Raw genomic sequence first — 26599 nt, 5'->3', positions numbered from 1 at the left:
GTTAGCAGAACTAACATCCTTACCATGAACAAGGCCTCTTAAAAATCATTAAGGATGAACATCCCAATAGGAAAAAAGGGTACAGGAGGAAGCAGAAAAGACAATTCACAAAAGAATAAACACATATTGTCCAACATGAAGAAAGATTCAATCTCATAAAATATCCAAAATTGGCCGGGCGCGGTGGCTCAAGCCTGTAATCCCAGCACTTTGGGAGGCCAAGGCGGGTGGATCACGAGGTCAAGAGATCGAGACCATCCTGGTCAACATGGTGAAACCCCGTCTCTACTAAAAATACAAAAAAATTAGCTGGGCATGGTGGCGCACGCCTGTAGTCCCAGCTACTCAGGAGGAACCCAGGAGGCGGAGGTTGCGGTGAGCCGAGATCGCGCCATTGCACTCCAGCCTGGGTAACATGAGTGAAACTCCGCCTCAAAAATAAATAAATAAATAAATAAAATATCCAAAATAATGTAAACATTTAAAAACGCTCATCTATTCCTTACCAATTTGGCAATTAAAACCAAAACAAAACGCCTACGTTTTACGAGGCTAAGGGCTAAGAAGCCCTCTAACTGACTCATCTTTCTTAAGGGCAGAAATACTGAAAATGTTCTTTGGGCGCACTAATTCTACCTTTAAGAATTTATCCTTCAGGCTGGGCGCAGTGGCTTATGCCTGTGATCCCACCACTTTCAGAGGCTGAGGTGGGAGGATTGCTTGAGGGCAGGACTCCAAGAGCAGCCTGAGCAATACAGCAAGACCCCTCTCTACAAAAAACTTTTTAAAATAGCCAGGCATGATGGTGTGCACCTGACCTGTAGTCCCAGCTACTCGGGAGGCTGAGGCAGCAGGATCACTTGAGTCTGGGAGGTAAAGGCAGCAGGGAGCTATGACTGCACTACTGCACTCCAGCCTGGGCAACAGAGCAAGACCCTATCTTACCAAAAGGAAAAAAAAAAAATTTATCCTAATCAAGTATTCATGCAGGAGTGTCCATCGATAGATCTGTAAAACTGAAAACTACACAATGGAAGTTCAACAGTATTCAAACACGGCCTATTCATCATCACACCATCCTGGAATACTCAGTACCACGCGGGAGTCCACTTGTTAACACACTGGAGGAAAAATCCCAGAAACACAGACCATAAATAACACAAGTTTGTCTTTTAGAGTCAGGCCAACGATGAGTTTGTCTTTCAATCCTGTTTTATGTTTTAAAAAATATTTTAGTTTGTATGTATAACTTCTATAAATCAGAAGAGAAATCCCTGTTTTTAACCCATCAGAACTATGTGTTTAAAATAAAGCCCCTGGTCACAATCATGTGGACTGAAGAACAGATTCCTGGCCTCATCACAGACCCAAATAATCTACCTGGGGCAAGGCCCTGGGTCCTGCATCTTGAATACTCATTCACATGATCAGAGTCCTGAAGTCTAAGCGCATGACTTACCCTCCAACAACACACTGCACAGCACAATAGGCAATTCTCACACAGGTATCACTGGGCTGGGAGGTACTGGAACAACTGCCTTGCATCCCAAAGGACCTCTCCTGGGTTAAACATAACCACAGCTACCTCAAGCTAAAGGTCCTTAATTTAAGCAAAGACTCTCAAATAATGTTTAACATTCTAGAACTACTGCTAGTAGATGAAAACAAGGGAAAAGCATAAAGAGCTTAACAACATGGAAGACTCTCACTGGCATCTGTACCTCTTTTTTGCAGTGATCATTCATTTACTGTGACAGGTCTTACTCTGTTGCCCAGACTGCAGTGCAGTGGTACAGTCTCAGCTCACTGCAGCCGCAACTTTCTGGGCTCAAATGATCCTCCCACCTCAGCATCCCAAGTAGATGGACTACAGGTGCACACAACCAGGCCAGTTAATTTTTTTGCATTTTGTAGAGATGGGGTTTGGCTACATTGCCCAGGATGGTCTCAAACTCCTGGGCTCAAGCAATCTGCCCGCTTTGGCCTCCCGAAGTGCTAGGACTACAGGTGTTAGCTACCATGTCTGGCTTATTATACAATTTTAAATTGGTTTAATTTTTGAAACTTTCCAACTGAAGTAAAATGACAAAGCATGTTAAACAAATCAGACCCTAGTGTGCCCCCAGCAGTCCTCCCAATCATTCATATCAACTACACCCAGGCCCCTGAGGGCACTTTTCCTGGAATATGGCCAATAAGGAACCACTTCTAGTCCCACACAAACTTGCTGCCACCCAGGCAGTTCTTCTCACAGAATGCCACCCCACTAACCCAGTTTTAAAGCGAGAAAACCAGAAACCATTACTCATTCTTAATTCTTGCCACTCCTGCTCAGTATCACTCTATCCCATCAATCTAATCTGCAAAAAAATAACATGAAAAACTCTTACCCACTAAGTAATCCCCTGAAAAGCTTCTAAATGGGCAAAGCAAACTCTGACTGACCTGGCCAACATGGCAAAATGCCATCTCTACTAAAAATACAAAAAGCATCCAGCAAATCACCATGGCACATGTACACCTATGTAACAAACCCAAGTTCAGCACATCTACCCCAGAACTTAAAGTAAAATTAAAAAAATAAAAATACAAAAAAGCTAGGTGGGCATGGTGGCTCACACCTGTAATTCCAGCTGTGGGAGGAGAATCACCTGAACCTAGGAGGTAGAAGTTGCAGTGAGCTGAGACAGTGCGCCACTGCACTCCAGCCTGGGTGACAGAGTGAAACTGTCTCAAAAAAATACAAAGTCCCCTTCTTGTCATAATAGCCCTGGTAGTCCTAATTGGGGAAACCAGTATGTAAGATGGGACCTCTGAGACACCAAGCCCTGACCCAATTATAGATGGAAGCCCAGTAACAGCTCATGCCTCTCAAAAAATAAAAATAAAAATTACCAGACATGGTGGTACACGCCTATAGTTCCAGCTACTCTGGAGGCTGAGGCAGAAGGATTACCTGAGCTCAGGAGTTCAAGGTTACAATTAGCTATTACATGCCACTGCAATCCAGCCTGGGCAACAGGGTGAGACTCCAACTCAAAAACCAAAATTCCTTCCAGAACTAAGACAGGGAGGTCCTGACGAGCCATCTGAGGATCACCATCCTTCTCATTTTCATATTGCAATACATCTAGGACATAGGCCTCTTGTAAGAAAGCAAAGGTGTCAGCCAGGTGTGGTGGCTCACCTGTTATCCCAGAATTTTGGGAGGCGGAGGCAGGAGAACCAATTGAGCCCAAGAGTTCAAAACCAAAACCAGCCTAGGCAATATAGCAAGACCCCACTTTTTTTTTTTTTTTTTTTTTTAAGACAGTCTCGCTGTCACCCAGGCTGAGGGGTAGTGAAAACTCAGAGGCGTGCAGCACTATGCCCAGCTAATTTTTTTTTTAAGGTGTCAGTGTCACAGGCTTACGTGGGTAAGCCAGGAAGGAGTAGTTCTTTAACTTAGAAGCCACCAGTTGTCCTCCAGCCCTCCACAAGATGGCACTGTGCACTTCCTATCAGACAACTGATAAGACACTCTACTTGTCCACCAAGCAAACTCTGAGCCTAAGCACAGGGTATAGGGTCACTCCTCTCTTATCAGTGCCTCTCTCTCAGAGACAATGTCTATGGAATGAAAAACACATGTATTCCTGTTCTGAGTAACTGAACAATGGTTTTTCCTTTGTCTTCCTTTCGTTTCTTCAAATTGCACGAGACCCTGTTCGCAGCATACTTACGTTTCAATGTAGCTGGAAGGGGTGTGAGGGACATTGTCAAATCGCTCCTGTAAAGCTGCCAAAACTCGAGGATTCTGCATCACCTGATCTGTGAGCTTCTCTATGAAGAGTTAAAACCAAACATATTTAAAATATGCCCACCACACACAATAGCCAAGAGTCAAAAATTAGTAACATTACCTATACATCTAATTTCTAAATACGTATACCAGTGACTTCTTAAACATGTTTTGAAAATAATTAAAATTTATTTTAAAAGCATTTAACACTCTAGGTTAATCACCTGATGGGTCATTACAAATCTACTGAACAAATACCTGGAGTCCTGGTTCTCTCTGCGGCTGTTTAGCTGCAGACTTAAACGACTGAGGACATCATTAATAATTAAGTTCAGGTGGTCTACCCATGCGTCCCATTGTGGTGTCCAGATGCCAAGAACAGAGACGAGATCAGTTCCTCAAAGCAAAAGTGCACCCGCTAGCACCCTCGTTCACTGTGGTGCCATGGACTTCAGTCTAGGAGAGCCCAACGCTCACCAGCCCCTGACGGCACTGTTCTTTGCATGTGCTGCTCCTGCCTTGAATGTTCTTCTGCCCAAACCCACCTCCGTCTAGGAAGCACTTTCGACCATTCCACCCACTTACGGCTAACCCAGGTGTGTAGTGAGCTCACAGTCCTGAGGTGTTTGTATTCAGAAGCCCATTTCCCAATAAACCAATGAATGAGACCCTGTGAGGGCAGTGACTGTCCTTTTACTCAGTTGTGACTAAGGAGTGGCAGACATCTGGCTTGTGATACAGACTCTAATTTCCCTCCTAATGACACAATACAGAAACCCAAACTCATCACTCTTGCCTCACTCAGAGCTAGTACATACCCAACTATTCTCCCATGATGTGGTAAGTCTAACACACCAAGTAGGCACTCAAAAAAAAAATTTTTTTTTTTTTCGAGACAGAGTCTCACTCTGTCACCAGGCTCCAGGCTGGAGTGCAGTGGCACAATCTCGGCTCACTGCAACCTCTGCCTCCTGGGTTCAAGCAATTCTCCTGCCTCAGCATCCTGAGTAGCTGGGACTACAGGTATGCACCACTACACCCAGCTAATTTTTGTATTTTTAGTAGAGACGGGGTTTCACCATGTTGGTCAGAATGGTCTCGATCTCTTGACCTCATGATCTGCCTGCCTCAGCCTCCCAAAGTGCTGGAATTACAGGCTTGAGCCACTGCACCTGGCCTAGGCACTCAATTTTAAACGTTTATAATAGAACTGCAAACACAACCACTCACATGAGGCACTTGAAGTGTATTTAACATACATAATTTGTATATATAAAACTATGTACACGTATACAGTATATAAATACTCATGCATATACAAACACACATCTCCTCTAGCTCTGTCCACTGAAAGGGCCTACAAACAATGACATCTAGTATCTGTATTTTGGTTTCAATAGGTTGGTGCAAAAGTAATTGAAGTTTTTGCCATTAAAAGTAATGGCAAAAGCCACAATTACTTTTGCACCAACCAAGTAAGTATCTTCCTCCTTTAGAAGGATCAAAGTCTCTTGAATTAACAGTGGATTCCAGGTCTAGGGCAAGGAAAATACAAGATAAAATGGAATATCACACTAAAAAGCTAGAAGTACTCAAAAACCGAAGAGTTGAAAGAACCTAGAGGCAGTGGCCCACACCTGTAATCCCAGCCCTCTGGGAGGTCAAGGTGCACAGATCATCTGAGGTCAGGAGTTTGAAACCAGTCTGGCCTACAAGGTGAAAACCTGTATCTACTAACAATACAAAAATCAGTCGGGCGTGGTGGCATGTGCCTGTAATCCCAGCTACTGGGGAGGCTAAGGGAGAATGGCTTGAACCTGGGAGGCAGAGGCTACAATGAGCTAAGATTGCATCACTGTACTCGAGCCTGCACTAGGCTCCGTCTTAAAAAAAAAAAAAAAAAAGGGGGGGGGGTGGGGTCTCAGAATCCAGCCTGAAGGGATCCCCACTGGCCAAATGGGACGATTTGCACACCAAGAAGAAAAATGATGGCAACTGACAACACACTGAATAAAAACAGTAATTCAACCAGGTGCAGGGGCTCACGCCTGTAATCCAGCACTTTGGGAGGCCAAGGCAGGTGGATCATCTGAGGTCAGGAGTTCGAGAACAGCCTAGCCAACATGGTAAAACCCCATCTCTAATAAAAATACAAAAATTAGCTGGGCGTGGTGGTGGGCACCTGTAATCCCAGCTACTCGGCAGGCTGAGGCAGGAAAATCACTTGAATCTAGGAGGTGGAGGTTGCAGTGAGCCAAGGTTGTGCCATTGCACTCCAGCCTGGGCAACAAGAATGAAACTCCAACTCAAAAAAGAAAAAAAAAAAAAACCCAGTAATTCATGAGTCTACAGCGACACTAAAATAAGGAAAGGGAAAGTTCTTCTTTAATGGAATGTGTGGAAGAATTGGCAGAATTAGAAAAACACCCCTTTGCAACCACCAATGTTATCAGGCAAGATCATCAATGGGTGCTAAAATCACTGTGTGAAAGTTTGCTGAAGCAGAAGATATCTATACGTCCTGACAGACGGCTTGCAAGGTCAAAGGACTTTGATAGCAGAGAAATTTGGCAAGCACTGTCTTAATCATTAAGTCATCAATCTCAGTGTCCCCAGACAGGTGTTGAGCCAACATCATGTGCCTCCCGAAGCAATGACCACTGCATCATGTCACCTGTGTGCCCTTCTTGCCAAATGTTTACCTGAATCTCATCAGGAAGAAATGACTAGGCAAATCCAGACTGTGGGCATTCTATAAGACAACAGTGGCTCACGCCACTCTGATGTGTCAATGTATGAAAAGATGCAAAAGGTAGGGGGATGACTCTAGAACAAAGGAGCTAGAACAAAACAAAATACATAATCCTTGAGTAGGTGCTAGATTTGGGTGTGGGGTAAAAATTGCTGAGAAAACCCGGGAAATAGGAAAATGACTGCATGTTAGATAACAGTATTGTTCCAATGTTAAGTTTCTCGGTAACGGCATTGTAGAAAAGTTTTAGGAAAAAAGAAACCCACCACTTGTTTTCAAACAGTTTGGAGGGACTGGGGAATACAGATATATAGGGTTTTTTTTAATGGGGGAAAGATATCACATCTGTGAATTTATGAACAAAATGACATTCCTAGGATTTGCTTCCAAACAACCAAAGGAAGGAAAGCTAAGGGTATAGGCAGAAAAGCAAATGGCCAGGTGCAGTGGTCTGTGCCTGCAGTCCCAGCTACTTGGAAGGCTGAGGCAGGAAAATCGCTTGAACCCAGGAGTTCAAGACCAGCCTGGACAACATAGCAAGGCTCCACCTCAAAAAATAAAAGACTGGTCATTTGTTGATCAATACTAAAGCTGAGTAATGGCAGGCACAAGAAGGTACACTGTACTTTCGCTTTCCTATTGTAGAGTCTGAATTCCTATAATAAATAAACAATAAATACATCTTTTATTAATGAGAAACTGAGTTTTCATTTTAATTAATCTAACTTTCCTAAAAAAAAAAAAAAAAAAAAAAATCACTGAAGTACGGGAATCCCTTACTTGCATTAATCAATGGTTCCAGAGAGAAGATTCCCCATCCTGCAATCTCCTCTCCAACTGCTATGTTTTTCATGTGCAGTGAACTGACCTGTATTACTTGCGTTTTTAGCAGCTTCCACGGAATCTGAAGGAACGCCATCTGAAAAACTAAAACAACAGTATGTTTAAAAAGTATTACTATAAAGAAAGTTCCAAAGACATAGCACAAATGGACAGGTTTCTTATTCAATATATTAAGAGGTATCTCTACAGTGACATCAGATTTGGGCAGAAGACCATTACTACTGTGTCTATGTTACCTAAGAGACTGTCCTCTGTTACAAAAACATTCTATTACGTAACACCCCCTCTTCTCCCAAACATACAGCCCTACAAAGTTATTTCCAATCTTGGCCAAAGCTTCTTAAGACAACTTTCATTTCTACATCTTCTTTCTTCAAAACACTGCTCCCAGCCCTCAAACCAAACCCATCAACCAACAAGCATGTTACTGTTTGGTCAGCTGCTCATGTGATCAGAGCAAGGCAATCTTATCAAGTTAAGACAGTGCCCAAAGTGGCTTTATAAAATTAGCCATGGAAAGTATAAAATTAGCCAGCAAACAGTTTTTAAAGATGCCTGGACACACTTCCCTCATAAAAAAATAAACATCATATAACATACACAACTAAAAGTGACCCTCAATCCACAAAAGAGAATCTTCCACTAGATCACTGACAACTACAGACACTTAGGATAGTGTCAAGTTAGTTACCTGACTTCAGCCCAGGGGTGTTACAAAGCAGGGAGAGCACAATGATTGCTTTCCATAAAGGATCTGTAAGTGTCAACCTCTGAGGTACTGATCATGTCTGAAGTAATTTCTTCATGTGCTCCAGTACACACACAGGAATGAGCCATCAGCTAGACCCTGAAATGCACTTAACTTTGATTCTAATGCTTATTGAAACATGGCTTGGCTGTTGCTCACCAACTGAATTTTAAACTTCAATAAACAAAGCCCACTTTGGCTTACCTGTTATCTGCCATCTGAATGTTTTTATCCCTATAAATGAAAAACAGTTGTAATCATTATATTCATAAACAAAAATATTTGTTCAATATACTTTTAAAACAATGGTTGCCTATGGGATGGAGTCCACTAGAAGGGGCAGGAGGGAACTTTCTAGAGTATTGAAAATGTTCTAGATCTTGACTGAGGTTACCTGGATAAATGCATTTGTTAAAACTCATTAAACTACATACTTCAGATCTGTGCATTTCATCACACACAAACTTGACTCATAAAAATTTCTCACCCGGGCGCAGTGGCTCATGCCTGTAATCCCAGCACTTTGGGAGGCTGAGGTAGGTGGATCACTTAAGGTCAGGAGTTCAAGACTGGCCTGACCAACATGGTGAAACTCCATCTCTACTAAAAATGCAAAATTAGCCAAGCAGGGTGGTAGGATTACACCTGTAATCCCAGCTACTTGGGAGGCTGAACCCAGGAGGTAGAGATTACAGTGAGCTGAGATCGCACCACTGCACTTCAGCCTGGGCGACAAGAGAAAAAGTCCATCTAAAAAAAAAAAACTCTTATTGGCACTAAAATAACCATACTTCAAAATAACATCAATTCTAATTTACCTTATCTTTTATGACACAATTTGGCAACACAAACATATATTACTGCTAGTTCAATTATTTTAGAGTAATTCAAAGCATTTACTAGTGTTTACACTTTCAAATTAACTTAGGGGGTTATTTTCTAATTGCATTTGTTTATTCCGTATCTTCCATTACTTCTACGCCGAGGATGTACTGCTTGCGTAAAAACCTGGCATAATGTACTCAGTATTATCCCACTTTTAAAGACGATTATTTCTATACTGATAGAACTAGATGACATTATAACTGAACATAAAGGGTGGGTTCTAGGGAGCTTCTTAAACAGGAGTCGATATTAATAAAATTTACATTTTTTTTTTTTTTTAAAGACAGGGTCTCACTGTTGCCAAGGCTGGACTGTGGTGATGCAATCCTGGCTCACCGCAGCCTCTGGGCTAAAGCAATCCTCCCACCTCAGCCTCCTGAGTAGCTGAGGCAACAGGCACGTGCCACCAGGCCCAGCTAATTTTTTTTGTAGAGACAAGGTCTGGCTAAGTTGCCCAGGCTGGTCTCAAACTCCTGGCCTCAAGAGATCCTCCCCATCTCAGCCTCCCGAAGTGTTGGGATTACAGGTGTGAGTCAACATGCCTGGCCTATACAATTTCAAAATCTAATCTAAATGCATTTAAAGTATTTTAAGCTAAAGGCATCGCTTAAAAACATCCTTAAATGTAAAGTAAACAGGTGTGGTTATGAAGTTCCTTAAACTCAGATGTGGTAAATACACCTGAGAGCCTCACTAAAGGGCTGTTCCAGCCGAAAACTGGTCAACGTTCATTCCAGTATCTCAGCAAACCCCAAACCTCTGAATCACACAGCTTTAGGGTAAAACAAATCAACAACAACAAAACCCTCTACATTTAAGAAAAATAGCTCCAATTATGATCTACAACTGTTCTGTATTTAACTCAACTACTTTTTTAAATTAAGGTTTTTACTGTTTCAAAATAAAATGTGCTATTTTTAAGATTCAAAATACAAGTATTAACATTGCTTTTTTCAAAAAACTAAATTATTTGTTTTAATGAAGCAGATGAAAACCAAAAAGGACAAAAAATGCAGCAGGCACAGTGGTTCACACCTATAATCCCAGCACTTTGGGAAGCAGATTACCAAAACTCAGGAGTTTGAGACCAGCCTGGGCAACATGAGGAAACCCCATTTCTACAAAAAATACACAAACTTAGCCAGGCGTGGTGGTGCGAAACTGTAGTCCCAGCTACTCAGGAGGCTGAGGCAGGAGAATCGCCTGAGCACAGTGAGCCAGAATAACACCACTGCACTCCTGCCTAGAAGACAGAGCGAAACTGTCTCAGCACAAAACGAGGGAAAAAAAATGCGACAGGACGTGGTGGTTGATGCCTCTAGTCCCAGCTACTTGAGAGGCTGAGGCAGGAGCATCACTTGAGCCCAGGAATTGGATGACTGGAGGCTACAGTGAGCTATGATTGTCCCACTATACTCCAGCCTGGACAACAGAGCAAGACCCCGTCTTAAAAAAAAAAGGCGGCAGGGTGGGGGGTGGGGGGGGGGTGGGGGGTGAGCAACAAATCCTACAACGGCTGGCTATGCTCACCATCACGACCACAGCAACAACCCAAACCCAGCCCTAGTCAGTGAAGATCGAAAAACCCTTCAATAAAGGCCAGGCTCGGAGGCTCACGCCTGTAATCCCAGCATTTTGGGAGGCTGAGGCAGGCAGATAACCTGCGGTCGGGAGTTCGAGATCAGCCTGACCAACATGGAGAAACCCCCATCTCTACTAATACAAAATTAGACAGGTGTGGTGTGCATGCCTGTAATCCCAGCTACTCGGGAGGCTGAGGCAGGAGAATCACTTGAACCCGGGAGGTAGAGGTTACAGTGAGCCCAGATCACGCCACTGCACCACTCCAGCCTGGGCAACAAGAGCAAAACTGTCTCAAAAAAAAAAAAAAAAAAAAAAAAGGTCCTGTCACCTTCTGCAAAATACACATTCCTACCAATTCAGGCCCCGTCTACCTCCCCACACTGATTCCCACTCAGGCTCCTCTGCCATGTTTGCTGCACAGTATTCCTGAGGTTAGATTCACCTTCTCTCATATTACAAATGCAAGGTGTGAGGCAGTCAGACGTCTAAGTAATTGCTTAAGGACAACATTCTAAGAGCTAAAACACCATCTACCAGTTGAAAATAGTGAGGTGAATTTTTTTCTGTTATATGCTTTGATAATGTCTCCATGAACATCTCAGCTTACATGGCTTCCAACTCCCAGTTAGCCTTAATTCATACGGCAACTGCATGACCGCTACAGTAGCATTTCTGGGTCAAAAAGCATGAATGGATTCTGATACATAAAACTAGTTAGTTACACATCAACTATAATTTGGCTACTTAATTGAAGCCCGCCACTGCCTAACAAATATATCAAACAGCACCTTCGTTATACCACACACACACACTAATTGCTGAAAGGAGTCCACTGACCTGGAAGCATCTATCACTGTCAGTTTAACGGACAGACTCTTGTTTTCACCACCCAATAAATAATACCTCATAAAGCCACGCAATTCATCTCCAACACCGCCTGTACTAGCAAGGCACCTACATGTCAGGCACTTCATACATTTTATATAAACCAACTTCAACTCCACTAGGGAGGGACTATCCTCAGTTTTTGTGAAAAGAAGCTGAGGCTTGGAAAGGTGAGGTGCCTAATCCAAGATTACATGACGAGTAAAACATGCGTTTGTGTTTCAAATAGGACTCCTGACCTTTACCTAGTACCCCCACCACTTCACTCTGGCTGTTTCTACCTGCTCACTAAAGACTGTTGCTGCTAGGCCAGGCGCGGTGGCTCACACTTATAATCCCAGCACTTTAGGAGGCTGAGGCAGGCAGATCACCAGAGATCAGAAGTTTGAGTCCAGCCTTGCCAACATGGTGAAACCCCAACTCTACTAAAAATACAAAAATCAGCCGGGCGTGGTGGCACACGCCTGTAATCCCAGCTGGAGAGGCTGAGGCAGGAGAATTTCCTGAACCCAGGAGGAGGAGTTTGCAGTGAGCCAAGACTGCAATCCAGCCTGTGCGACACAGCAAGATTCCATCTTAAAAAAAAGATTCTGTTGCTGCTATTGGAACAGGTGACAAGCCAACAGCTTAGTCAGGGTCAAAGTCCTGCTGTTTAGCAATATCTCCAAGAAATCCATTTTGTCTGGAAATGGAGTACAAAAATATTCCCTTTTGATTCTGTTCACTATGCAGTCCCCGAGTCCTTAGTTCCTGGCACAGTATCGGTTGAATGCTTAAGCAACCTATTTTATGACATGGGCTGAAGTGATTCACCTTCCCGTGGAATGGTACCTGTTCCAACTTAACAGAGTCCATTGATACAATGATTCACTCAATTCCAGCGAAGGCATGTGCTTTTTTTTGGGAGACACAGTCCAACTCTGCTCCCCAGGCTGGAGTGCAGTGGTATAATCGTAGCTCACTGCAGTCTCAAACTCCTGGCTTCAAGTGACTCTCTCACCTGAGCCTCCCAAGAAGCTGGGACAACAGGCATGTGTCACCACACCTGGCTAATTTTTATTTTTTATAGAGAGAGACAGGGTCTTGCTGTGCTGCCCAGGCTGGTCTTCAACTCCTATTGTCAAGTGATCCTCCCACCTTGGCCTCTCAAAACGCTGGGATTACAGGAAAAAGGCACCATGTCCAGCCCAGCATGTGCTGTTTAATATTACTTTTGGTGACAAGATGACAAGGCAGTTAAATTAAACTCAACACAATATTCTTTTTATTTTAAAAAAGTGCTAAATCAAGGATAGAAAAACAAAATAATGAATTTACACAATAAAGAAAATAATTTTGACTAAAGAACCAACCAACCCCGAACTCAATGCCTAGAACAGGTAGACACACACACTGAAGAGCCTGATTTCAAATCCTACCCCTATCATTTCCCAGCTGCATAACCTTCTTCTGGACCTCAGTTTCATCATCCACAAACCAGAAGACAGTGGCTACCTGAGAAGCTGTTAATGAAGACAAATTGCCTAGTACGTAACAGCAGGCCAGGTCTCTTCGCACTTTTCTAACTGTCATGCATATAGACTATGTCTATTCCCTGACATGAAACCAACAAATGGAGTTACTTTAAACACTGCACCCTTTAGATAGGTTGAGTATCTCTTATCTGAAATGCTTGGGACCACAGGTGTTTCAGATCTTGGAATATCTGTATAAACATGACCAGGCATCTTGAGGATGGGAACCATGTCCAATCATGAAATTCATTCATGTTTCCTATGCATCTTATTCACACAGACTAAAGGTAATTTTATACAATATTTTAAATAATTTTGTGTATGCAACAAAGTTTTAACTGTGACGCATCTCATGAAGTCAGGTGTGAAATTATCCACTTGTAATATTAGCGTCAACACTAACAAAGTTTCCGAATTTGGAGGATTTCCATTTTTGATTTTGGGATAAGGAGCACTCCATCTGTCTGAGGAAAGCCACGGTGTAATATAAACAAGCTAGAGTTCAGTCAGTCAAGCTTCAGCATCACGAATTATTTTTGTTTAGCAATCCCTATCACTCTTAAAACAGAAAGTTATAAGGAACTACTGTATCAAATTGACAGGTTTGAGGAAAATAAATACCATTTGTTTTAAATGCTGATATGTTCAGTTTAATGTTAGCTTATAAAACCCCAGTCCAAAGACTCATCCAGAAGGTTCTCTCACTTTTAAAAGGCAAATCAAGAGATCTGTACAACTGGGTCAACAACAATGTATCACACAATTGAAAAATTCCTGAGATTTTTTTGAGTGTTCTTGTCAGAATCAGTATACCACCTAATGTGAACTTGACTTAGCCATTCCGAAATGTGTAGTACTTCAGAACACCACATTACACATCATACATATGATTGTGTTAATTAAAAAATAAATAATAATTAAAAATAAATAAAAAGGCAATCAAGTTAAATTATGACAGGGATACCAGACAAAAGAACGTTTTCTAAAGTTTAGGTTCCCTCTCAAGGTCAAAAACTTTATGTCTACAATTCTAAATTCGAATGGGCAAGCAAATTTTCACCCAGTTAATAGGGTTGGAAAAAAACCAAAGTCCCATGATTACATGAATAAATGTTCTGCTTTTACTCATATAAGACACTGTAGCAATTCTATTTATGGGTTAACTTCCTTTTACCCCAAACAACTAATTTCATATGAAAATTTTTTAAATTTTTGTAACAAAATATAGCCTTAAATTCCTAATTCTGAACTGAAAACATCTACTCTATAGCTACAGTAACTATAAAATTGGCCCATGGCCAGACACGGTGGCTCATGCCTGTAATCACAGCACTTAGGAAGGCCAAGGTGGGCAGATCACATGAGGTCAGGAGTTCAAGACAGTCTAGACAACATGGTGAAACCCCATCTCCACTAAAAACACAAAAAGTAGCTGAGTATAGTGGCACACGCCTGTAGTCCCAGCTACTAAGGAGACTGAGGCAGGAGAATCACTTGAACCTGAGGGGTGGAGGTTGTAGTGAGCCAAGATTGCTCAACTGCACTCCAGCCTGGGCAACAGAGTGAGACCCTGTCTCAAACCCACCCCCACCCCCAAACCCAACCCAACCCAATCAAACGAAAAGAAACAAAGTGGCCCATGTTTGACAGACAAAGCTAGAGAGTATGGTCATACTTCCCAAAACTTTTATATATTTACTGCCTTAATAAAGTCAAAGGTCCTCAATGTCTTTATAGGAGATAACTGAAGGATTAAAATTAATTCAAATGTAATTAATATTTTGACAAGACTTGTTATAATTTCCTTACATCCTATAACTCCTACAAAATTAGGGAAGGTAGTAAGGTAAAGAATTTCTGAAGCACAATTGCTTGACCCACATTAAGTCTGAGGAATGGCAATCGACATTCTCAATCCGAGAGGGAGTCGGACCAGTCATTGGGCACAGGTTCAAATCCTCCACGAGTACTGGATGTTTTAGATTAGGACATCAGAAGGAGCAAAAAGAATGATCTATCCTCACAAAGAATCAAGGTACCCCTGCAGGACACCCCAGCATCCCCACCCACAAAACCTCGCAAATATACGAAGCCCTGAGACCTTCCAGATTTCATTTCTATTGCCCTGGCTGGTAGACTCCTGACGGAATCTATCACTACCACTGTCCAGGATCAGAAGTTAATCATGTTGTTAAACTTTCCAAGACAATGTTTTCGTTTTTTTTCTTTTGCTTTTTGAGGCGGAGTCTCGCTCTGTTGCCCAGGCTGGAGTGCAGCGTGACATGATCTCAGCTCACTGCAACCTCTGCCTCTCAAGTTCAAGCCATTCTCCTTCCTGCCTCAGCCTCCCAAGAAGCTGGGACCACAGGCATGCACCACCACGCCCAGCTAATTTTTGCATTTTTAATGGAGATGAGGTTTCACCATGTTGGCCAAGAGGGTCTCAAACTCCTGACCTCAGGTGATCCACCTGCCTCGGCCTTTCCAAGTGCTGGGACTACAGGCATGAGTCACCACACCTGACCTATTCATTGCTTTAAAACATTATCCTAAGCCGGGCATGGTGGCTAATGCCTGTAATACTAGCAGTTTGGGAAGCCGAGGTAGGCAGATCACCTCTTCAAGACCAGCTGACCAATATGGTAAAACACTATCTCTACAAAAAAAAAATACAAAAATTAAGGCCGGGCGCGGTGGCTCACGCCTGTAATCCCAGCACTTTGGGAGGCCGAGGCGGGTGGATCACGAGGTCAAGAGATCGAGACCATCCTGGTCAACACGGTGAAACCCTGTCTCTACTAAAAATACAAAAAATTAGCTGGGCATGGTGGCGCGTGCCTGTAATCCCAGCTACTCAGGAGGCTGAGGCAGGAGAATTGCCTGAACCCAGGAGGCGGAGGTTGCGGTGAGCCGATATCGCGCCATTGCACTCCAGCCTGGATAACAAGAGCGAAACTCCGTCTCAAAAAAAAAAAAAATACAAAAATTAGCAGGGCATGGTGGTGGGCGCTCATAGTCCCAGCTACTCAGGAGGCTGAGACAAGAGAATTGCTTGAACCCAGGAGGCAGAGGTTGCAGCGAGACTGTGCCACTGCACTCCAGCCTGGGCAACACAGTGAGACTCAGTCTCAAAAAAAAAAAAAAGGCAATGAATAATACATGTTTGCCCTCTAAAGAACAAGTTCCACGAGGGCAAGGACTCTTGTTTACCTGCTCAACACGCCACCCTTCTTTCCTGGGCAATTCATCAGTACACGACTCCATGAGAAAACACTTTTCTTAATCCAGTACATACTAAAAGATCTTGTCCCCTTGTCAGTAAGGCATTTCCCTCTCCACCTATTTCAAATTGCGACCACCAAAATCCCTACTCCTCACCAGTTTCTCAAAAGCACCTACCACCCTCTAACTTGTCCGTCTGTCTCCCACAGCAGAAACCAGGGCAAAGCCTTCTGTTTTATTCAGTGGGAGGCCCCGGTACCTAGAACTGTGCCCAGCACATAGAAGATGCTCATGAATAAGTAAACAGATGCAAATCACTGAAAGCTACTTTTCAGTAACTGAGTAAACATGTACTTTGCACATAAAAGAGTAGTGTCATTCTTTCTACCGCAAATTAATTAAACAGAAATCATCTCGTTTTTGAACAGGCTTTTCTGGATAGTGATAAATGCATGGCGCATTTTTAAAAGTCCCAAGGACATGGAATGAACGTACATTTAGTTTTAACAGCTAACACAGAGAATACTTGTAGGAAGAAATTTAAGGCTACGAAGTGGTCAAAATCCAAAAGTAAAGTTCACAAAGTGATCTTTCATAGTTTCCATAATTAAAAAAAACACAATGCCTCTGTTACTAAATGCAAAATGTAAAGCTCTGGCAAACAAAGTAAAGCAGCCCTGTTCTCTCTTAAGAGGCAGAATGAGAAACGAACGGCTGCCAGAGGAAAACAAATTTACATCCATCATCACAAACTACTTCTTACAAATTTCACAGCAGTCAAATACAAAATTATTTACTATCTACCCATCGATAAGGGCTTTCCATTACTACATGCTCAAAGACAAACCTTACAACTGTAGTTTCGGGAGGCATAAATTCGAACCTCAGAGGTCCCACAAAAATTAAGCTGAGGCCGGATGAGAGCAGTTTCCTGCAGAGATCAGCTACTTCCCATCGCCGTAGTGGTGGAAGAATCAAACCAAGTAACCCAGCTTTTGACTCTGGATGCGTAAAACAGTTTCCTTCAAGCAAACAAAAAGTAAGTACTCCTCCGCTAGCAGGCTCAGGCCAAACGCCCAACAAGCTCGTCCCTGCTGTCATTCAAATATAAACCATCACTGGTTCCCAGCTGTAACAGCATTTGCCTATTTCACACAGCTGATGGCCCATAGGCCATCAGGAATTTAAATCACCTTCTTGCCCACAAAGTATTTTTCTTCCAAAACAAACTGAAAAATTAAGGCCCTTTCGCAAAATTTTTGAAAGTACAACATAAATTTATCACAATAGTTTTTAAACTGCAGACAAACGGAAGAAAGAAAAGCACTACTATATGTACATATATATGAGGTCACTTCCTCCAGATGCTAGAGACTACCAATTGCTCAAAAGAAGAAAAACAGAATAAAGCTTTCAATCTCCACACTTAGCTGCAAATAGCTAACACAGGGAATTAATATGCCATCAATAACAACAGGCTACTAAAAACTGATAGGTTAATGGAAGTGATTTCAGCTTCAAGTTCAAATTCATACTGTAAAGGGGTGAACACATCCCATGCCCAGGTACTTAACTGCCATACAAATAAGAACTACCTCTTGTGGGTAAAAATCTCAAAATCCTACAGAAGAATCCGATGTCCAAATGACTAATTTGCAAACAATATCCTGTACATTTTGAGGAAACCCTAAAACACGTGTAAACTTTTCAGAATTCAGTTTACCAAGGTTATGAAACTTAAAAATGATTAAAATTTCTCTGCTACTGCAAAGAATTCAACCAATTTCCCCAATAACTATATTCATTTCGAAAACTAATACAGGATTTAAGGCTTACACAACAGAATTCACAAACTGTTAAGATGTTATGATATACAGGCACAAGCAATGGCAGACATTCTGTAACAGTAACTGCTCAACCAGGAAAAAAAAAAGACTGCAATTGTATACATAATAACAGCTATTTAAGACAGCAGTAAGGTGTTATAAAAATCACACCATGAGGCCCTAAAATTCTCATAAAAATGTCTCTAAGTAAACTGGTGAACTACTATTAAATAATTCATTTTTCTCTCTGCAGTCCCTCACTTAATCTTTGGAATATATCCGGATGCTATCACCACGCTCCTTTCTCTGAACTTCATTTTACATTTGCGTATTATTTATTCCATCAGCAATCGTTCACCCCAGTCTGAATCTCAAAATTCTACTATGGGAGGCATTTGGCATTCTGTGGAATAATATAATTTCGAGGTGGTAAAGATCAAGCAGCTCAACTCCACACAAGCCAGAGTTCAGTTAGGCTTAGTACAATAATGAAAACAATTTTTCTTTAAAACTTCTTTCATTCCCTCTACAGAAACGATAAACCTGGGTAAAGTTAAAACCGCCCCGGGTCTTTATCTAAACTTGGGCAAGTCATTATGCATAAACTCCCAGGGCCTCGGCCTCCAGAGTGGTTAAATGGAAAAACAATAGTATTGATCTCACAGGTTACTAGATTATGAAATGAGTTAACACACGTAATTAGGCTGGAGGCCTAGTGCGCAGTGAACAGGTATTAGTCATTTAGAGGTATATTTACTACTGCAGGAGGGCAGTAACTTAAAAAGACTTACCTTTGAGGTCCAACAACCTCATCTATATACTTGTGTATTTTTAAGGTAAGAGAATTTTCAAAAGTCTATTTTTACACGTATAAACGCAGGAAGTTGAGGCAAGGGGCTACTACAGGAAAGAGTAATGCAGACTTGGGTATGTGCCCCGACGGTTCCTCCGACAACAGGATGAAACGGCGGACCTTCCTGCCAGAGGGGCGCAGAGTCCCCCAGGCAGGTGATGTGACACACGTGAGGGTCTAAAGGTCCCACGGCTGGAGTCCCCTTTACTGGACCCTAAACTTGTTTGCGTCCTGCACCGCAATCAGAGAACTGCGGACGGTTAAAAGTCTTATCATGACCAGGCCATCCTCCGCTGGGGTGAACGGAGAACACTCAGAAGGGGAAAATTAAAAAAAAAAAGACAAGACTCTGGTCGTGTCAAAATACACAAACGTGACCTCTCTCGCCATCTCTGAGCGGAAAGAAAAGCATGGCACTTTCCCATCCGTAACACGCACAATGACATTTGGAGATTTCGCTTTTCCCTTGCGAGAGCGGACTTTAAAACAGTGAAGACTCACTGCCCACCTGGGCTAGCGCAGCGCGTCCCGTGAGTGACCGGTCTGAGCCCCCCAGGCGGCCAGTCCTGGGGGAGCGCACGCCGCCCAGCGCACCCACAGCGAAGGAGCGAGGCCGAGGACCCCCCCCGTCAGACATGCCCTCGGCCACGCGAAACTTACAACCACAGCCCCGGGGAGCCCAGCCCGACCCCACCGAGGCTCACGACGACCATCGCCCCACGGAAACGCTCAAACTCCTCAACATCTAACCGAGAGGACCCGGACGTCGCCACCTTAAAAACGGGAAGCCGGAACGCTCCGGCGCGCCCTGCCGTGGAACCGCCGCGGCCCCCGCACGCGGGGCGGGCCGGGCTAGCGGGAGATTTGAGCGGCCGCCGCCTCTCGCCGTCTTCGCCTCCTCCGCGTGGCCGCCGCCCAGGAGGCCGCCCGCGGCGCAGAACAAAGCGCCCTGACCTTCAGGGCGGCGGGCGGCCGGGCGGGGCGCCCCAGGGTCTGGGAGGGGCCGCTCGCCAGCGCCCCAGGCCCGGGCTCCAGGCCCCAAACCCCAGGCCCGTCGCGGCCGCCGCCGTCCGCCCAGGCGAGGACGCGGCCCCGCCCCTGCCCGCCGCCCCGCGGCTTCCCTCGGTGGCCGCCGGCCCTGCCCACCCCGGCCCCGCGGCCCCTCCCGCCAGCCCCGGCCCGGCCGCCCTCTCCAGCGCGCAGTTACCCGCCCAGCGCCCGCGTCTCCGCACCTCGCGCCTCCTGCGGCAGTGGCGGCGACCGTGGCTTCGCTCACTTTGGGGCTGCGCCGCCGTGGCCGCCAACAACGCCGCCTCCCATTGGCCGAGCCTCCTGGCTCCTCTCTCCGCGAGCAAGACGGGCTGCGATTGGGCGAACGCGGCGCAAGTCCACTGCGCTTCGCGCCGCAGACGGCAGCCAATCAGAAGCCTCCGAAGAAGCGCCGCGCCGTATGCAAATTTCCTCCGCGCGGCAGGCGCCCTGCGTTCCTCCGCCTCTTTAAATGGGACGGGGCGCGGTGGAGACGCGGTGTGGTTCCTTCCGGGCGGGCCCGGGTCCACGCTCCTGGGACCCTCCCGGGTGGCACCGCATCCTCGCGGGAGACCGGGCGCCTCGGCCCTCCGTGGGCCCCGGCCGTCCTCGTCTCTTGCGCCCTCCCAGTGCCCCAGTTCCATCCCGTCCGCCGCCGGGCGGTGCCTCCAGCCCTCCGCGCTCCGCCGATGTGAGAACCGCGCCTCCCACGGCGGCGCCTCGCGCAACTCCTTGCGTACCTCGCGGGGGCCCCTCCGCCTGGAGCCGTTTTCCCAGCCCCGTTCGTGGTTGGGGCCTCAGCCTAACCCCTGCGCACCCCCGAGGTCCCAGGTCGGAGAACACGCCTGCGAAGAGGTGCGGCTGGGTCCCTCCGCGGACGCGGCGGGACTACCCACTTCCTGCGTCTCTCCCCGCGCGCCCCGAGCCCCGCAGTGCCCCAGCAGCCCAGCTCTGGCCTGGGGGAGACCCTGCCGCACCGGGAGGAAAGGCAGGGCGCGCTGGGCCCTCAGCTCAGGCCCCTGAAGCAGAGCAGGGCAGACGGCGGGGCCTTGCCTCTCAGGGTGCCCTCTAGGCTGGGGTGAAGGTACCAGCTCCAGCCTCTCCACATTTTGTAGAAAGACATCCACTTTGATTGGAAAATAACCCCTACGCTGGGGCTTTTGAGGCTGATTCAGCTCCATGTTCAACCGTGCCATCGCGGGTCTTCATGACTTCTGTGCATTTTTTTCCGAAACGTTCTCTTTTTTAGGGTGAGGTTACTTTTGAAACAATTATTATTAGCAAGTTATTCCTGTAATGGGGAAAATCTGGAACCATCTCAAGGCTCCTGGGTGGGGGCTTAAGAACATAGGGTCGCTTATAAACCTCAAAGGGAAGCTGGGAGGCTGAGGCAGGAGGATCCCTTGAGCCCAGGAATTCAAGTCCAGCCTGGGCTACATAGTGAAACCTCATCTCCGAAAAAAAATTAGTGCGGAGCGCCGTGACTCAGGCCTCTAAGCCCAGCACTCTGGGAGGTAGAGGCAACAAGTCCAGCCTGGGCAGCATAGCAAGAGCACCCCTCCCTGCCTACAAAAAAATTAATAATAATTAGGCAGGGCGCGGTGGCTCACACCTGTTATCCCAGCACTTTGGGAGTTCGAGGCGGCTGGATCATGAGGTCAAGTGATTGAGACCGTCCTGGCCAACATGGGGAAACCCCGTCTCTACTAAAAATACAAAACTAGCTGGGCATGGTGGCGCACACCTGTAGTCCCAGCTACTTGGGAGGCCGAGGCAGGAGAATCTCTTGAACCCGGGAGGCAGAGGTTGCAGTGAGCCAAGATAGTGTCACTGCACTCCAGCCTGGCGACACAGCGAGACTCCATCTCAACAACAACAAAAAATACCCGGGTGTGGTGGCTCAGGCCTGTAAAGCTACTTGAGAGGCTGAGGTGGGAGGTGGGAGAATTCCCTGAGCCCTTGAGGTCAAGGCTGCAGTGAGCAGAGGTGTGGCCACTGCACTCCAGCCCGGGTAACCAGAGGGAGACCCTGTTTCAAAAAAAACAAAATAATTAAAACAAAAAACATTTTTAAAAACCCTCAGAGGTGACCAGTGCCTGGCGGAAGCCTGACCCACACAGCGTGCTGAGTCCTTTCTGGCCATCTGTGTTTTAGGAACGAGGGTGTGTGCTCTCAGTTCCTATTTTCCTTATTTAGACTTTCCGACTTTTCTACAATGGTCGTGCTTTATGCTTTGCGGAGGCATAAACGAAAGAGACGACACAAGAAAAGAACCTGGGCTTTTGCAGTTTTGAGGGTCCTTCCTCCCGTCGAATAAAGTCTCAAGTCCGTTTGCAATAATGAGATCCAGCTGCTTTTGGATGTTGGATTGGTAAGGGTGGCGTCAGGGTGGGTGGAGCCCCTGAGGGAGCTGGGCCTTGGTGCTGGGGGCAGCTGGACCTGCTGCTTAGGGGATCTGCTGGAACTGGAATGACTGGTGGTGGTGGTTTCTCTCCTTGGAAGAGACTCATTTGGAAATAGTCTTCACAGATGCAATTAGGTAATGAGGTCAAGGTGGGCAGATTGCCTGACCCCAAGAGTTTTGAGACCTGCCTGGGCAACATGATGAGATCCCATTTCTACAAAATATTTAAAAATTAGCCGGGCATGGTGGTGCATCTACAGTCCCAGCTGCTTAGGAGGCTGAAGTGGGAGGATTACTTGGGCTCAGGGGTTGGAGGCTGCAGTGAGCTGTGATCGTGCCATTGCGCTCCAGCCTGGGTGACAGAGCAGGACTAAGACCCTGTGTCAAAACAGAGAAGTCCCCAGATGATGCTGATGTGCAGCCAGGGCTGAAGGCCACTGGGATCAGGACTCCCAGGGTAGCCCCAGGCTTCTCAGCACTCGGTGGGGTTCCTCCCTGTTTTCCCAGTGCTGCCTCTGCCAGGCCTCAGGCCTGAGCCCACCTGTCTACAGCCCCTCTGCCACCTCAGCCTCCCCCAACCTGGAGATCAGGAGTCCCCTCCAGAGGCTGCCCTGCCTGTGGTTCTGCTTGTGGCTGCCTTGTCCTCACTGGGGCTCCGGGAGACAGCCCTAGACAGTCACCACACCGCATCTTTCTCCTTTGCGTTGCCAATACCTGGAAAAGCGCCTGGCACTTGGTGAGCTGTGCCCTTACCTGGGCGCTACTGACAATGGCTACGTGTTAGCCTGCAAGTGAAGGCAGGAATCACTGCCCCATTCAACAGAGGATAAAACAGAAATCCCTGTAGTGTTCCCGGCTAAGTTGCTCTGACCCTGGAGGGGGCCATGCCCTTCACCTGCTGGGCGACCTCACAGCCAGCAAGAGCTGGAGCCTAGGCCTCAGAAATGCCCACATCCCCCTCAGTAGGGTGGTGGCTCAGCCTATGCGGCATTAGCAAACCGGGGCTCCAGAGACATCCTGGAGAGGAGGCAGGTTCCTTCTGGTATATGGAGTACAGAAAACACCCACAGTATACTCCACATGAAAGAGGGGTACACAGGGAGTGGCTCTGCAATGTCACACCCTCAGAAAGAAGGCTTCTGGAAGACCGTACCCCAAAGGTTGCAGGGATTTGAGAAGCAGGGCATAGGGCCTTTCAGTTTCTACTTTATATTGGAAATTTTCGGTATTATTATTATTTTGAGACAGTCTTGCTCTGTTGCCAGGTGCCAGGCTGGAGTACAGTGGTGCAATCTCAGCCTACTGCAAACTCCACCTCCCGGGTTCAAGCAATTCTCCTGCCTCAGCCTCCGGAGTAGCTGGGACTACAGGTGTGTGCCACCACACCCAGCTAATTTTTGTATTTTTAGTAGAGACGGGGTTTCACCATGTTGGCCAGGATGGTCTCGATCTCTTGACCTCGTGATCCGCCCACCTCGGCCTCCCAAAGTGCTGGTATTACAGGTATGAGCCACTGTGCCTGGCCTGTATTATTTACTTTTAAATAATGAATATATATATATATATATATATTTTTTTAAGATGGGGTTTCACCATGATGGCCCGGCTGGTCTTGAACTCCTGACCTCAGGTGATCCACCCACCTCGGCCTCCCAAAGTGCTAGGATTACAGGCGTGAGCCACAGCACCCGGCCCATGATGTTCTTATAGTGAAGACACCAAAGACTGCTTTTTGTGGAAAAAGAGGAAGATGTAAATCTGGCTCTTCCAGCTGAACAGAGCTTTCGTGTACACACACAAAGGCACTTTTCACAGGCAAACTAATATTACACAAGAAAAATGTCCACACCATGTTGTTCCAGAAGAATCTGCTGCACCCTGACAGTAACACTTCAGGGTAGGGAGGTGCTGGGGTCCTCCTGGGGGCCAAGCCAGCAGCCTGGGTCCAGTCAGCCTGTTGTCACGGCAGGCCCTCAACCCAGCCGGGGGAGACTCGAGGAAGTTGGGGGAGGGCAGGGAGAAGGAGCACCGGTCAGTGGGCACTCAGAGCGGGCAAACTTCAGGCAGGAAAGCGGCCCGGAATCACTGAATGCAGGGGCGTGAAACGGGCCACAGCCTGGCCCTACTCCAGTCCAGGTGGAGGTAGGCCTTCACCAGCTGTGGGGACCAGGCATGCCCCTGGCAAACTGGACACGTTTTCGTGCAGCCGCCCTTGGGAACTGGGCACAGGCCACTCCTTCCTGCCGCCTTGGATGGCACCGTGGCCTCGGGCCAACGTCCGCTCACGCCAGGGCGGCAGCTAAAGACAAGAGTGTTTCCTCCTGGCCCGGTTGTAAGGAGACGTGATACCTGGTTTCCAGTACAGGAGAGGATACACTGTGGAAGGGATTCCAGCTGCTGGGGTGCGCTGCGCTTCATCAGTTTCTGTGGCTGAAGGATACCGAGTTAGAGGCCTCAGGTTACTTTGTATCTCGTTAAGGACGCCTCTCTTTGCAGCCTCCATTATCACACTAACAAAATTAGCAAAAATCTTTACTGTCATCCAATACCTGGTCATTCAAATTTCTTGAAATCTCTTTACAGCAGGTTGGTTCGAATCCTTCAAAGATCACCCCTCAAAACCGGTGGTTTTGTTTCTTGAGTCTCTCCCAGTCCCTCTTTTCTGCCGTCTTCTGCTCCCTTTGACACAGGCATATTGAAGACACCACCTTGGCATCTGACACAATGCCCCACCTTCTGCACGAGTCTGGTGGCTGCTTCATGGCCTCACCTGCACGGTCTCTCTGTGCCCGGTATTTCCTGGAGGCAAGAGGTGAGCTGGACAGCCTTGCTCTTGAGGGGGCTCTAGCCCAGCAGCCCAGGCCTCAGCTGGGAGACTGCAGGAATGTGGAACCTGGGGCTCCTCCTAGACCTGAACTGGAATCTGTGTTAACAAGCAACTCCGGGCGGTTTATATGCACGCTCAAGGTTGAGAAGCCCTCACCTAAAGGCTTCATTCAATACTGACTTACATTTCTAGGGGAAATCCTTCTTTTTGTGGGGATGGTGGTTGGGCGGAGTGAACGGACCGGCAGAGCCCAGCATTGGAAAGTAACACGTATCTCCTCCTGGAGACCTACATGCCACCTGCAGGGTGACACTTTGGCATCATGAAATTATCCAGCACCTACCAGCTTTCACCCAGGGGTCTTAGCATCCGAGGTCAGCCCTTGCCTGAATCAGTGACTTCATGCGGGGTTGCAGAACGGAGATATCTAATCCTGGTGCTTCTTCTATTAGCTGGCATCTTTGGGGAAAGAACTACTTTCCCCCTTCAGCTAGGGCCATTTGGTGGCCCCAAAATACACTTCCTATGCAAGGAGGAATGCTTGGTTCTGTCACTGAGTAACTCTACAGAAGGAGCTCACACAGGAGCCACCTCCAGTAATGACAGTATGTTTTAGCTTTCTCTATTTTTGAGAATAAATACAGATGCCTGGGTTTCGACTAATTTTTTTTTTTTTTTTTTTTTTAAAGACAGAGTCTCGCTGTGTTGCCTGGACTGGAGTGCGGTGGCGCGATCACAGCTCATTGCAGCCTCGACCTCCCATGCTCAGGCCATCCTCCAACCTCAGCCTCCTGAGTAGCTGGGATCACAAATGTGCCACCACCCCAGCTAACTGTTTTGATTTTTAGTAGAGATGAGGTCTCGCTATGTTGCCCTGACTGGAAGCATTCTTTTCAGTGCTCAAATTGTCCCAAACGTACCCAGTAGGAGCTCCCGAAGCCTTATTTTTTTTTTTTTTTGATACGGAGTTTCACTCATGTTACCCAGGCTGGAGTGCATTGGCACGATCTCGGCTCACCGCAACCTCCGCCTCCTGGGTTCAGGCAATTCTCCTGCCTCAGCCTCCTGAGTAGCTGGGATTACAGGCATGCACCACCATGCCCAGCTAATTTTTTGTATTTTTAGTAGAGACGCGGTTTCACCATGTTGACCAGGATGGTCTCGATCTCTTGACCTCATGATCCACCCGCCTCAGCCTCCCAAAGTGCTGGGATTACAGGCTTGAGCCACCGCGCCCGGCCCCGAAGCCTTATTTTAAAAGTAATTACAGGTTTCCAGAAAACTGCAAAATTAGTAGAGGCTTGTGTGCTGTCTACGTGGTCTCCTGATGGTCACACTGTGCCTGGCCAGAGTACAAGATCAACATAGGAGACTGACACTGGTACAGTGTGTGTGGTTCTAGCTTTTGTTATCACACATGCAGATTTGTGATCACCATGGCAAAAA

General features: G+C 46.4%; 1 protein-coding gene across 4 annotated transcripts in view; it reads right to left on the bottom strand.

The window, feature by feature from the left end:
• Window positions 1-20259, bottom strand: part of NAP1L4 (nucleosome assembly protein 1 like 4) — a 47725-nt gene extending 27466 nt beyond the window's left edge. For 3 of the 4 annotated variants that reach the window (XM_032268409.1, XM_032268407.1, XM_032268410.1), the window contains exons 1-4: window positions 20126-20259; window positions 8329-8358; window positions 7402-7460; window positions 3723-3822 (exon numbers count right to left, since the gene is read on the bottom strand). In XM_032268409.1, the coding sequence (XP_032124300.1) occupies window positions 3723-3822; window positions 7402-7460; window positions 8329-8342 (173 nt within the window). In that variant the 5' untranslated portion in view covers window positions 8343-8358; window positions 20126-20259. Of the gene's footprint in view, window positions 1-3722; window positions 3823-7401; window positions 7461-8328; window positions 8359-20100 lie in introns of all 4 variants that reach the window. The other variant, XM_032268408.1, reaches the window with a different exon arrangement.
• Between the last annotated feature and the right edge of the window lie 6340 nt (window positions 20260-26599).

This window comes from Sapajus apella, unplaced genomic scaffold (genome assembly GCF_009761245.1).
Source record: "Sapajus apella isolate SASKATOON/1434 unplaced genomic scaffold, GSC_monkey_1.0 scaffold181, whole genome shotgun sequence".
Lineage (NCBI taxonomy): Eukaryota > Metazoa > Chordata > Mammalia > Primates > Cebidae > Sapajus > Sapajus apella.
The sequence above is the reverse complement of the archived record's forward strand: the minus strand, read 5'-3'. Positions and strand labels throughout refer to the sequence as shown.